General features: G+C 39.3%; 1 protein-coding gene across 1 annotated transcript in view; it reads right to left on the bottom strand.

Annotated features, from left to right (window-relative positions):
• LOC140728591 (extended synaptotagmin-3-like) overlaps positions 1-13,023 on the bottom strand; it is a 104,261-nt gene that overhangs the window by 80,546 nt on the left and 10,692 nt on the right. The window contains exon 2 of the mRNA XM_073047562.1: positions 4,845-4,886. Within this exon, the coding sequence (XP_072903663.1) occupies positions 4,845-4,886 (42 nt within the window). The remainder of the gene's footprint in view (positions 1-4,844; positions 4,887-13,023) is intronic.

A 13,023-nucleotide genomic window follows, 5' to 3' on the forward strand; every position in this document is an offset into this window, starting at 1 on the left:
TATAGAAGAATGGGGAAAAATTGCAGTGTCCAGATGTAAAACGCTAATAGAGACCTATCCACACAAACTCAAGGCTGTAATTGCTGCCAAAGGTGCATCTACTAAATACTGACTAGAAGGGGGTGAGTAATAATGTAAATCATCTATTGTGTTTAATAATTGTAATAAACTTAGACCAATTTGTAGAAACTTGTTTTCATTACAACACAGCAGTCTTTTCTGTTTATCAGTGTCAAAAAAGCCAAATGAAATGCACTGTGATTCAACGTTGTAAAACAATACAATATGAATATTTCCAAGGGGGTTGAATACTTTTTACAGGCACTGTACATTTACCACTGTAATATGAGTTTTCCCCACAGCAAGCTTTTCATTTGGTGAAAGAAGTGAAAGCTGGTAGCCTTGTTCTCATTTGCCTTACTTAGAAGTTGTAAGACATTTTTAAGTTAGCAAGTGCAATTCGCAAAAAGGTAACACAACAGGATAATTGGAAGTTCAGGAAAAAAGACTTATTTGGTGCCTGTATTTTGGTATGGATGGCAGGGTGGAATTATGTCTCTACCAAAGGAGGCATAACGGAACTTCTCTGGCCTGTAAGTCACCCTTGGGCAAAGTGTAACACCTTCTAAGCCCCCACCCCCTTCCCTACCAGGGTCACGTGAATCCATGGGAGCAGGTAGCAGATAGTCTTATGAGTAGCTGGTGCATATCACAAGTCCTGGTTATGCGACCACTGATGCCAGGCAGACAATCTCTGGAAAGTATTAATAATGGCTGGGGTCACCCATCTTGTAAAGACACTGCCCAGAAGGCAATGGTAAACCACCTCTGTAGACAAATTTACCAAGAACAATCGTGGTCATGGAAAGACCACGATCGTCCATGTTATATGACACGGCACATAGTGATGAATATATTTTGGTATGAAAATGAATAAATCAAAAATCTGACAAGACTTTCAATACATTCAGCCTGTGGCTAGGAGGAAATTGTAGTAATCTGTTTGTGGAAAGGCTAATGACACTGCAGTGCACTTGTCATTCTACCAACTGGTATTGTTGCATGGATACTGAAGTTTTCCTTTGTGAGAATGGAAATGTGCCGGCACTGTAATCAGATGATGGAAATTATCCTTAATCTAAAGTGCAGATTGAACTCGAAATGATATGTTATTCCACATCAATTACTGTCAGTCATGACAATTTTCATTATGATGTTTGCTATTAAATTCGGAGAAAATTAGACTGTCATTTTAAAAACAGTATGAGTGTTCACATGTTCATAATAAAGTGTAACCTTAAAACAGATTTACTATTTCCAAATTCATGTAGAAAATCCAATTCTTATGAGATGGTGATTTCTATCTTTCTCTAAACATGGATAAATTCATTCCATTTTTTGATCATTTGATTGGTTTGCTACTTGGGGAAAAAATAGGCATGAGCCACACTCAACAGAAGATTGAAGTAAACTGGAAGACCATGAAGAAATGTTGACACTTTGCCTGTCTGCCATACATGCACGATCATAATAATCGCATGAATCCTTAGAACAGGGGTTCCAAATGGGGTACAGACCCTTTGCTTAATGGCATTGGTCCATGGCATAAAAAGGTTGGAACCCATATCTTAGAGAATAATGAAAAAGCAAATGATACTTTCCAATATTATATCCAGTCATACAGGCAATGAGAATATTATATGGAAGGGTCTAGATCAGAAATGAATGAGTTGCACAACAGAACAGGATGCTGGACTGTGACAAGAGCGGTAAACTGTTGACAGTGCAGAGCAGGATGTTCCTTGGCAGTGAACAAGAAATATGAGAAAATATGGATCACTTCATATCTCAGAAACATTTAACTCCTGGCTGTTTCTGCTGCACCACACCGTTCTCCCACAACAAAAGCTCACAGGCAGACCTATTCCCTGTATCTTGAGAGTTACCGCTGAGGAAAGGCAGATACCGACAGTGAAATTCATCAGTGCTCCAGGGTTTCATCGCACCTTTGGCCAATTAATGAAAGGCGTTTGAACATCAGGATCTCAGACCAGGCATAAAACTAATGTCTATCAGGTAACACACACAAAATTCTGGAGGAAGTCAGCAGGTCAGGCTGCATCAATTGAGAGGAATAAAGAGTCAATGTTTTGGGCTGTGATCCTTCATCAGATTTCATATCTGTAGAACCTCTTGCATCTGTCAGGTAGCAGTGATCTCTGCCTCCTTAAATATTTCTGGGATTAAACTGCCTACAGCAGGCATCTAAAGGCATTGGCAAAAATACCAGTGCATTCTGTTAAATTTGCTACATTACATTCAGTCTATTTTGGACTGGTCATATCATTTCCTTTTATGCACACTTTGTCCATCAAAACATGGAGGAATGTTCACAGCCCCCAGAGACTCTGTGATTTCAGTCTCTGAGGCCAATGTGAGAGCATCCTTCAGGAGGGTGAACCCACAGAAAGCATCCAGCCTAGATGGTGTACCTGGCTGAGTACTAAAGACCTGTACTGACTGTGGAAGAAAATTAAACCTGAGAATTAAGAGTTAACTGAATTATGAGGATAGCAGGGCAGGGAAAGTAGTAAATGGGGTCTGTCTGTCTAATCCTATTAAGTAGTAACAAGCCCTGTTAGAAATGAAGATCTCATAACACACAGATGTAGCAAATCTTGTTAGTAATGAAGAACTCATAATCATGGATGTTATGTGTTAGGAGGAACCCTTAGCCCTTCAAAACTACACTGACTGATCGCTTGGTTTCTTATAATTAATTGAGAGGTTCCTTTGGCCTTCAAGACTACAGGACTGAAAACTTGGTTTCTTTGAAATAATGGGGAAATGATTGTGTATGTGAGGATTCTATGTCTAATTTTGTGTAAGGTATGGAAGCATCGTGAACTTTGTCGATAAGGTCTAAGCAGGAGCTCTTGACCCCTGGAAACTGCTGAACTACATGTATTTCGAGGTATAAAAGACCTAGCTTCTGCTTGCTCTAGCAGAGTCTCTAATTGAGCTCTCTGTGGTCACGTAACAAAGTAATTAAACTGAAAACCGGGGTGTGTCTTTGTTGAGCAAATTTCTCTGACACTGGCTGGGGTGTTCACTGATAACTTCAGCAGACTCAGGTCCCTATCTGCTTCAAGCAGGCTTCAATTATACCAGTGCTGAAGAAGAACATGCTAACCTGCCTCAATGATTATTGTCCCACTTACATCCACTGTAACGAAGTACTTTGAGAGGTTGATGATGAAACGTATCAGCTCCTGCCTGAGAAGTGACATGGATTTGCTCCAGTTTGCCTACAGTCACAGCAGCTCAACAGCAGATGTCATTTCATTGCTTTCCACTCAGCTCTGAAACACCTGGATGGTGAAGGTGCATACGTCAGGATGCTCTTCATTGACTACCGCTTGACATTCAATACAGTCATACCCTCAAGACCTTGGCCTCAATACCTCTTTATGCAACTGGATCCCCAATATCCTCACTTGCAGATGCCAGTCAGTTTGGTTTGGCAAAAACATCTCCTCCACAATCTCCCTCAGAAAAGGTGCACCACAAGGCTGAATGCACAGCCCCTGCTCTACTCACTTTATACTTATGACTGTGAGGTTAAGTACAGCTCTAGTGTCATATTTAAGTTTGCAGAGACCACCACCATTGTTGGCTGAAGCAAATGTGGTGACAAAACAGCATAGAGGAAGGGTATTGAAAATCTGGCTGGCTGGTGCCTCAACATCACTGAATGTCAGCAAGCTGAAGTAACTGATTATTGACCAGGAGGAGGAAAATGGAAGTCCAAGAGCCAGTCTTCATTGAGGTCAGAGATGGAAAAGGGTCAGCAACTTTAAATTCCTTAGTGTTATCATTTCAGAGGATCTGTCCTGGGTCCAGCATGTAAGTGCCATTATGAAATAAGCATTGGACCTTTCATTTCCTTAGAACTTTGTGAAGGTTCAGCATGACATCTAAAACTTCGACAAACTTCTATAGATGTGTGGTGGAAAGTATATTGACTTGTTGCACCAATGACCTTGAATGGAAAATCCTGCAGAAAGTAGTGGATATGGCCCAGTCCGTCATGGGTAAAGTCCTCCCCACCATTGAGCCCATCTGCACAAAACATTATCTCAGGCAAACAACATCCATTGTCAGGGACCACCAACACCCAGGTCATGCTCTCTTCTCACTGCTGCCATCAGGAAGGTGCTACAGCAGACACAGGACCCACACCACCAGGTTCAGGAACAGCTATTATGCCTCAGCTATCAGGCTTTTGAACCTGAGGGGAAAACTTCACTTGCCCCATCACTGAACTATTCCCACAACCTCTGGACTCACTTTCAAGGACTTTTCATCTCATGCTCTCAATATTTGCTGGTTATTTAATATTATTTCTCTTTCATGTTTACACCGTTGTTTTTTCCAACAGTGATCGTTTGTCTTTTCTGTTGGGTGCAGTCTTTCATTGATTCTGTTGTGTGTCTTGGATTTACTATGCATGCCTGCAAGATGAACCTCAGGGTTGTATGGAGTGAGATATTTCTACCTTTTGATAATAAATTTACTTTAAATTTTAAATATCCTGTTTGATGGCCAGGAATATGACAGAACATTGCTGATGATCAAAACTGTTCTGTTATCATACAAGAACAGATCTTGAAGACAAAGAACAATATTTGGGAGCAAAACCGTACTGCAGTTTTCACATTATGGACAAGACAATTAATGAATGTCATTATATTGAACTGACTTTGAGATACTTAAATCTCAGAACGTACACAAAACTTAGATTCAGATTTTAGATTTCTGGAGTTCCCAATCTTGTTCCTTACCTTGTTCAGCCATTCCACTCTTTCCACATCTGGAAAGTGAACCTGAAACAAGAGAAAAGTACATATAATTTCAGAGATGTATTCACATCCTTACTTAACACACAACATGGGTTGGAATCACTCTTCCCTCAAAGCTGCACGGGTGCGTAGCCGCACAGTAACTGAAATACTCCCGTACACATAGCCTTTGTTGCCATCAGCTAAAATTTTCTTTTACATAATGTTAGTATAAACTTGAAATTATGTTAATATAATTGTGAAAAATACCTTGTAAATATGTGTTAATGATTACAATCCACATATTTTCTAAATAATAAGAGTACCACAAACTTTACTTTGAAACATTGTAGAGCTTCAATGCATTTACATTGTTAATGTTTCAAGTGGCAATACAGTTACAAATTGTAAGAATAAACACAGAATATATCTCGGTAGCTCATCGTAAGTAAACTGCCAGCTCGCTGACCACTGACACCATTTAAAGTGCTGCACAGTTTTCAGGCTGTGTTAATAAAAAAAATAAAAAAAATTCCTGCTCAGAGCAATGTTGGGGCTGTGCAGCTGAAACAAAAATAGAGGGAATATTGTTCTAAATATAAAAGTACCCAGAAACATTATCTTGTTATGTGAGAAATCAAAGTAAACTCTGTCTTTAAAACTATCACTGAACTACAATTGCAACTTATAAATACTCTCTGCAAGGAATTGTGGGGTTACTATTCCCCTCTATTAACATCTTAAACTGAAAATACATATAAAATAATGAAATTTTCGCTCCCATCTTACTTGCATGTTCCACAGTCCAAAACTGAGTACACAGTAAAATGCTTGGGGGAAAAAATGCTTTTCTCTTTGTGGTTTGTCATCTATATAAAACTGTTGATATGATTGGCTGTTTAGGTACCTCTAATTACGTGTTCCAAGTGCTCTTGAAGTGACATCTGGCAGCAACTAACAGCAAAGTCAAAGTCTTGTGCCACAAATCTCATCAGATCTTTTGTGGACAGCTTTGGATAGCTAACAGTAATCACTGTCAATTCACCAAAGATCACATACTCCGGACTCAAATTATAACCATGGTGATAAATGAATATCATCCTGCAATATTCTATTGTGTATGTTATCAAAAATTAAAGCAGCAAAGCCACCAAGAACACTTGCATAAATACAAAACTGAAGCCATGGGCACAGGTGGTGGATGGTCATACGAGCATCCTTCTAAACTTGATTAGATATAGAAACATGACTAAACACAAAAGAGTATTTGAGGTGTAAGTGTGTTTACTTAAAAATAATTCTATGTTAGAACCTTCAATATTGATAATATTCTGCTACTTTTTGTCTTTGTTGTTGTAAAGTAGTAAATTCAAGGAGTGATGCCTCAAAAAGGCTGCATCCATTATTAAGGACCCCCCCCCCCCCCACCATCACCCAGGACAAATCTTTTCTCATTGCTACCATCAGGGAGGTGGTACAGGAGCTTGAAGGGATGTAATCAACAATTTAAGAACAGCTCCTTCCCCTCTGCCATCTGATTTCTGTAGTAGCCAATGAACCCATAAACACAATCTCACTACTTTTTAATTCTCTTTTTGCACTCTTATTTAACTTTACATTTATTCAAATGATTCGAAGTACATTTATTACCAATGTATATACTATACAACTTTGAGATTTGTCTACTTACAGGCGGGTCACAAAGAAATTTGAAACCCAGTTTAAAAAAAAAATCAACACCCAATGCGTAGAGGGAGTGGAAAAGAAACCCACAAATCATGCAAACAATAAAAACAAGCAACCACAACAGATCGAGACTTTTTAAATTATGGATTGCAATGACATGTGCCAGTGATACTAAACCTGATTCTGATTTCCTAGGAAAAGGACAGGACTTGTTCCTCTGGAAAGTATAAGATCCATACACATGTCCTCACATGTAACTGTCTATGATGTTGTAAGTTTTGAATTATTTATTCTTTCTACATGAAATATAACTATTTGTAATGAATAGTTCCTAAAATGGCAATATGAAGGCTGGAGTAAATATAAAAAGGGCTTTCTTATGAAAGCACAAAGGGGGTATTGAGGTCTTGAAGCTTATTGAACAGCTTTGAGGGAATGATGATGTTGAATGCCGAGCTGTTTTCGGTAACCAGCATCCTGATGTAACAAGTGTAAATCGGGTAACGCAGGTGGCAAAGCACAAAGCCTTGTGGTGCACCTTGTTCTGAGGGAGATTACGGAGAAGATATCCAAACTGACCGGTATTTGCGAGTGAGGAGATCAATGATGCAGTTGCATAAGGTAGTATTGAGGCATATTAACTAGTTTTGAGGAAATTATAATATTGAATGCCAGGTTGTAGTCAATAAAGAGCATGCATGCATCTTTGCTCTCCAGATGTTCCAGGGTTGAGTGAAGAGCCAATGAGATGGGGTCTCATAAGACCATAAGATATAGGAGCAGAATTAGGCCACTTGGCCAGTCGAGTCTGTTCCACCATTTCATAATGACTGATCCAACCTTCCTTTCAGCCCCAATCTCCTGCCTTCTCCCAGTATCCCCTCATATCCTGACCAATCAAGAATCTATCAATCTCTGCCTTAAACCTGCTATGCAGGTTGACTCTGTGGTTAAGAAGGCATATGGTGTATTGGCCTTCATCAATTGTGGAATTGAATTTAGGAGCCAAGAGGTAATGTTGCAGCTAAATAGGACCCTGGTCAGGCCCCACTTGGAGTACTGTGCTCAGTTCTGGTTGCCTCACTACAGGAAGAATGTAGAAGCCATAGAAAGGGTGCAGAGGAGATTTACAAGGATGTTGCCTGGATTGGGGAGCATGCCTTATGAAAACAGGTTGAGTGAACTCGGCCTTTTCTCCTTGGAGCGAAGGAGGATGACAGGTGACTGGATAGAGGTGTATATGATGAGAGGCATTGATTGCGTGGATAGTCAGAGGCTTTTACCCACGGCTGAAATGGTTGCCACATGAAAACACAGGTTTAAGATGCTGAGGAGTAGGTACAGAGGAGATGTCAGGGGTAAGACTTTTACTCAGAGTGGGGAGTGCGTGGAATGGGCTGCCAGCAACGGTTGTGGAGGCGGATACGATAGGGTCTTTTAAGAGACTTTTAGATAGGTACATTTTAGCTTAGTAAGATAGAGGGCTATAGGTGAGCCTAGTAATTTCTAAGGTAGGGACATGTTCAACACAACTTTGTGGGCTGAAACTTTGTAGGTTTTCTATGTTTAAATATACATAAAAACTTAACCTCCACAGCTGCCTGTGGCAGAGAATTCCACAGATTCACCACTCTCTGGCTAAAGAAACTCCTCCCCATCTCCGTTCTAAAAGGATGCACCATTGTTCTGAGGCTATGTCCTCTGGTCTTAGACTCTCCTATCATAGGAAATATCCTCTCCACATTCACTCTATCAAGGCCTTTCACACTATTCAATGGGTTTCAATGAGGACACCCTTCACTTTTCTGAATTCTAGTGAATATAGGCCCAGAGCCATCAAATGCCCTTCATATGACAGGCCATTCTATGCTAAAATAATTTTTGTGAACTTCGTTTAAACCTTCTCCAGTTGCAGCACATCCTTTCTAAGATAAAGGGCCTAAAAATACCATGAGGTGATGTTACAGCTATATAGGACCTTGGTCAGACCCCACTTGGAGTACTGTGTTCAGTTCTGGTCACCTCATTACAGGAAGGATGTGGATACAATAGAAAGAGTGCAGAGGAGATTTAGAAGGATATCGCCTGGACCGGAGAGCATGCCTTTTGAGAAAAGTTTGAATGAACTTGGCCTTTTCTCCTTGGAGCAACGGGGGATGAGAGATGACCTGTATAAGATGATGAGGGGCATCGATCGTGTGGATAGCCAGAAGCTTTTTTCCAGGGCTGAAATGGTTAATATGAGAGGGCACAGTTTTAAGGTGCTTGGAAGTAGAAACAGAGATGTCAGGGGTAAGCTTTTTAACACAGAGTGGTGGGTGTGTGGGATGCACTGCCAGCCAAGATGGCAGAGCAGATTCAATAGGGTTTTTTGAGAGACTCTTAGATAGGTACATGGATGTTAGAAAAATAGAGGACTATGTGGTAGGGAAACTCCAGGCAGTTTCTAGAGTAGGTCACATGGTCGGCACAACATTGTGGGCCGAAGGGCCTGTAACGGGCTGTAGATTTCTGTGTTCTGTGTCAAACTGCTCACAATACTCCAAGTGAGGCCTCACCAGTGCGTTATAAAATCTCAACGTTTCATCCTTGCTTTTATATTCTTGTCTTCTTGAAATGAATGCTAACATTGCATTTGCCTTCCTCATCATAGACTCAACCTTTAGGGAATCTTGCACAAGGACTCCCAAGTACCCTTGTGCCTCAGTTTTTTTTTGAATTTTCTAATTAGAAAATAGTCAACCCTTTCAATTTTTCTACTAAGTGCATAACCATACTCTTCCTGGCAATCTGCCACTTCTTTGCCCATTCTCCTCATCTGTTTATGTCCTTCTGTAGCCTCTCTGCTTCCTCAAAACTACCTTTCCCTCCATCTGGGTCCCTTGTGGTTTGTCATCTATATCAATGATCTGAAGGGGAGCTCCCCCCCCGTCTTTGCTCTCCAGAATAGGTAGACAAGCTCTCAACCCTATTGTTAAACATACTTTAAAAATCTGGTTTCAGTTTCGTAGATTTTTTGAATTAAATGATTTTCTACTTTCTAGTAATATTTATTCTAATTTCTTTCTTAAACCATCAACTTTGGATAAGGCTTCTTTAACATGGAAAATTAAGGGAATAAAAACATTTTTAGATTTGTTTTTACAAGACTGTTTAATGTCTTTTTCACAGTTAATGGATAAATATGATATCTCTAATACACATTTTTTCAGATATTTACAGGTTAGGAATTTTTTACCTGATTTTTTTAACAAATTATCCCTCTGCCTGCTCTTTAAATTTGGCTTATGCTATTTTTCAGTTTAAACCTTTTCAAAAACGATTAATAGCTATCATTTATAAACAGTTAATGAATGTTCGCATGTCGCCTAATGATAGGGTTCAACGCACCTGGGAAGTAGAACTTCTACATTCACTTTCAGATAATGGAGTAAAATTTATTATTTAGTCAATAATTCAGCTATCTGCACATGCCATATCTTAATTCAGTTTAAGATAGTACACAGGTAGTCCAAAGATAAATTAGCGCATATTTTTCCTAATATTAGCCCTATTTGTGACAGATGTAACGCAGAAGTGGCTACTCTAACTCATATGTTTTGGTCATGTGTAAGTTTAAACAATTTTTGGAGGGATGTGTTTGGAATATTATCTAAAGTTTTATAGATGTGGATGTTCAACCTAATCCACTTACAGCAATTTTTGGGATTATTCCAGAGGAAGCAAGCAAAGTGTCTGCTTCTGCTCAACATGTGATAGCTTTTCCAACTTTACTGGCTAGGAGAGCTATTTTGCTACACTGGAAAGAATCTAACCCACCTACTGTTTTTTATTGGCCCTCCTCCATTATGTTATGTCTATGCTTGGAGAAAATTAGAAGCCAGACATTTGATACATCCTTTAATTTTGAACAAGTCTGGCAACCCTTTATTCAATATTTTCACATGATTTAATTTATTTTTATTTATTTATTTTTCAAATTCTCTTCGGGGAAAATCCTTATCCATGAAGGTTCGGAGATGACTGGAAGGATTTTTTTTTCTCTTTTTAAAAATTTTATCCTCAATTGGACTGCCCAATCTTTCTTTCCTTTTTTTTCTCTTTTTTTTTGTTTCAGTTTAGTTAGTGGGTTTTTTTCCCTTTATCAATAAAATTTCCAATCTTTTTTTAATGATTGCTATGAGGAGTTGTAGTTTTTTTTACCATTGTATATATAACAGCGTAATATTTTACCTATTTGATTTTGACATTATATACTTTGTTTTTATTATTGCTGTTTATATGTCTTTTATATTATGTTTGCTAAACTCCTCCTCTGATTTAATAAAAACACAAAATGCTGGCAGAACTCAGCAGGCCAGCCAGCATCTATGGGAGGAGGTAGTGAAGTAACATGGGATGGTCGAGGGGGGATAAGAAGTGGGGGGAGGGATAAAGTAGAGAGCTAGGAAGTGATAGGCTGGAGGGAAATGGGCTAGGGGGAAGGTGGAGAATTATGGGAAATAAAAGAGGAAGAAAGGTAGAGCTGGGGAAAAGAAAGAAAGAAAGGAGGCTCCCCCCAGCCCTACCTTTCTTTCTCTTTTATTCCCCATAATTCTCCATATTATTTATATTTCTCCAATGTGCTTTTTTATCTTGCTTTTTAACATGCTAAACAGAAATATGGTAATCTTTCCAGTGTACAGGTTAAAGGAAAACCACAAACTGACACAATGAGTTTTAGACTCTGTGTTTCATGTCCGTATTCCAATTCTGGTTTTAGTTTAATCAGTTTTTATCGTTTCAAGATTATTCATTTTGCTGGTTTTCAGATTAAAGATCAAACGTATTTTTCAACTTTGGACCTTCACTACTGGATTGGATTTTCTATTGGATAACGTGCCATACAGGATTACCATGCTTATTCTATAAGTGATTTTGGTTTGTTCATGTATCAGTAAAATTGGGATCTGTTGGGCAGCCAGGATGCCTGCATAAGAATGCTGGCTTGTGCTACGGAGGAAAAGTTACTGAGCTATTCAGTCTTATTTGGACTTTGTCATGATACTATAAGTACACAAGTCCACTTATTTTGAATGAGTTACAGCTGAAGTTATGTGCGTTTACATGTTAATTTTTCAAAATGCAGAATTCCTTGCACGGAGTCATAAGTCATAGAGAGCCTTTTGGCCCATCTAGTATGTGCCAAAGCCATTTATTCTGCCTACTCCCATCACCCTGCACCAGGACTATAACCCTCCATACCCCTACTATCCATGTGCCTGTCCAACCTTCTCTTAAACATTGAGATCAAGCTCATGTGCATCATTTGTGGCTGGCAGCTTATTCCACACTCTCATGACCTTCTGAGTGAAAAAGTTTCCCCTTGTTCCCCTTTAAATTTCTCAACTTCCACCCTTGACCCATGACCTTTGGTTGTAGCCCCCCCCCCAACCTCATTGGAAAAAGTCTGCTTGCATTTACCCTATATATCCCCCTCATAATTTTGTATCTCTATCAAATCTCCTCTCAATCTTTTGCGTTCCAAGTAATAAAATCCTAACCTATTCTGTCTTTCCTTACAACTCCAAATTAGGCCTCATCAATATTTTATACAATTTCAACATAACATCTCATCTCCTGTACTCAGTACAATGATCTGGATGATAATGCAGTAAACTGGATCGGCAAATTTGCAGATGACACCAAGATTGGGGGTGTAGTGGGCAGTGAGGAAGACTATCATGGCTTGCAGAGGGATCTGCATCAGCTGGAAAAATAGGCTGAAAAATGGCAGATGAAATTCAATGCAGATAAATGTGAGGTTTTGCACTTCAGTAGGACCAACCAGGGTAGGTCTTACATAGTGAATGGTCAGACACTGAGGAGTGTGGTAGAACAAAGGGATCTGAGCAACAGGTCCATAATTCATTATAAGTGGCATCACAGGTAGATAGGGTCATAAAGAAACCTTTTGGATCATTGGCCTTCAGAAATCATTGTAACTAAATAACGAATCTTAACAAATTAAGTGTACTTAAGCCAAATGTTCTTAAGTGTATTCGAGAATATTCAAAAATAGTTAAGCAAGTTTAAGTGTAATTACATGGTCAACAAAGATATCACGCCCAGCCCACTCCCTCAGTCCTACCCAAACTAGACTGACCCAAAGACAAAGCATGAATACGTGACTACTCTTTGCTTCTACCACACCCAACCCACGTGACTAACTACCATAATAATCATGCGACACAGAAAACAACGCAGGCAGAGAACAGATACATGGCCCCTACACATGCTGATTTGGCCACTAGTTGGAAAATACACAAAGACATCACTTAGTACATTTACCAAACCTCCACGGCTTTGTAACAAATGTCATCAAAACACAAGACTGATAAGAGAAAAACAATTATTAAAAGTGGAGAGCAAGGAAACTAATTCTGCCATTCATAGGAATGAATGCGTGTATGTATGCCGGATTGTTGATTTTATCAGAGGTTTGCCCAGATGAAGG

Source organism: Hemitrygon akajei, chromosome 5, assembly GCF_048418815.1.
Source record: "Hemitrygon akajei chromosome 5, sHemAka1.3, whole genome shotgun sequence".
NCBI classification, from domain to species: Eukaryota; Metazoa; Chordata; class Chondrichthyes; order Myliobatiformes; family Dasyatidae; genus Hemitrygon; species Hemitrygon akajei.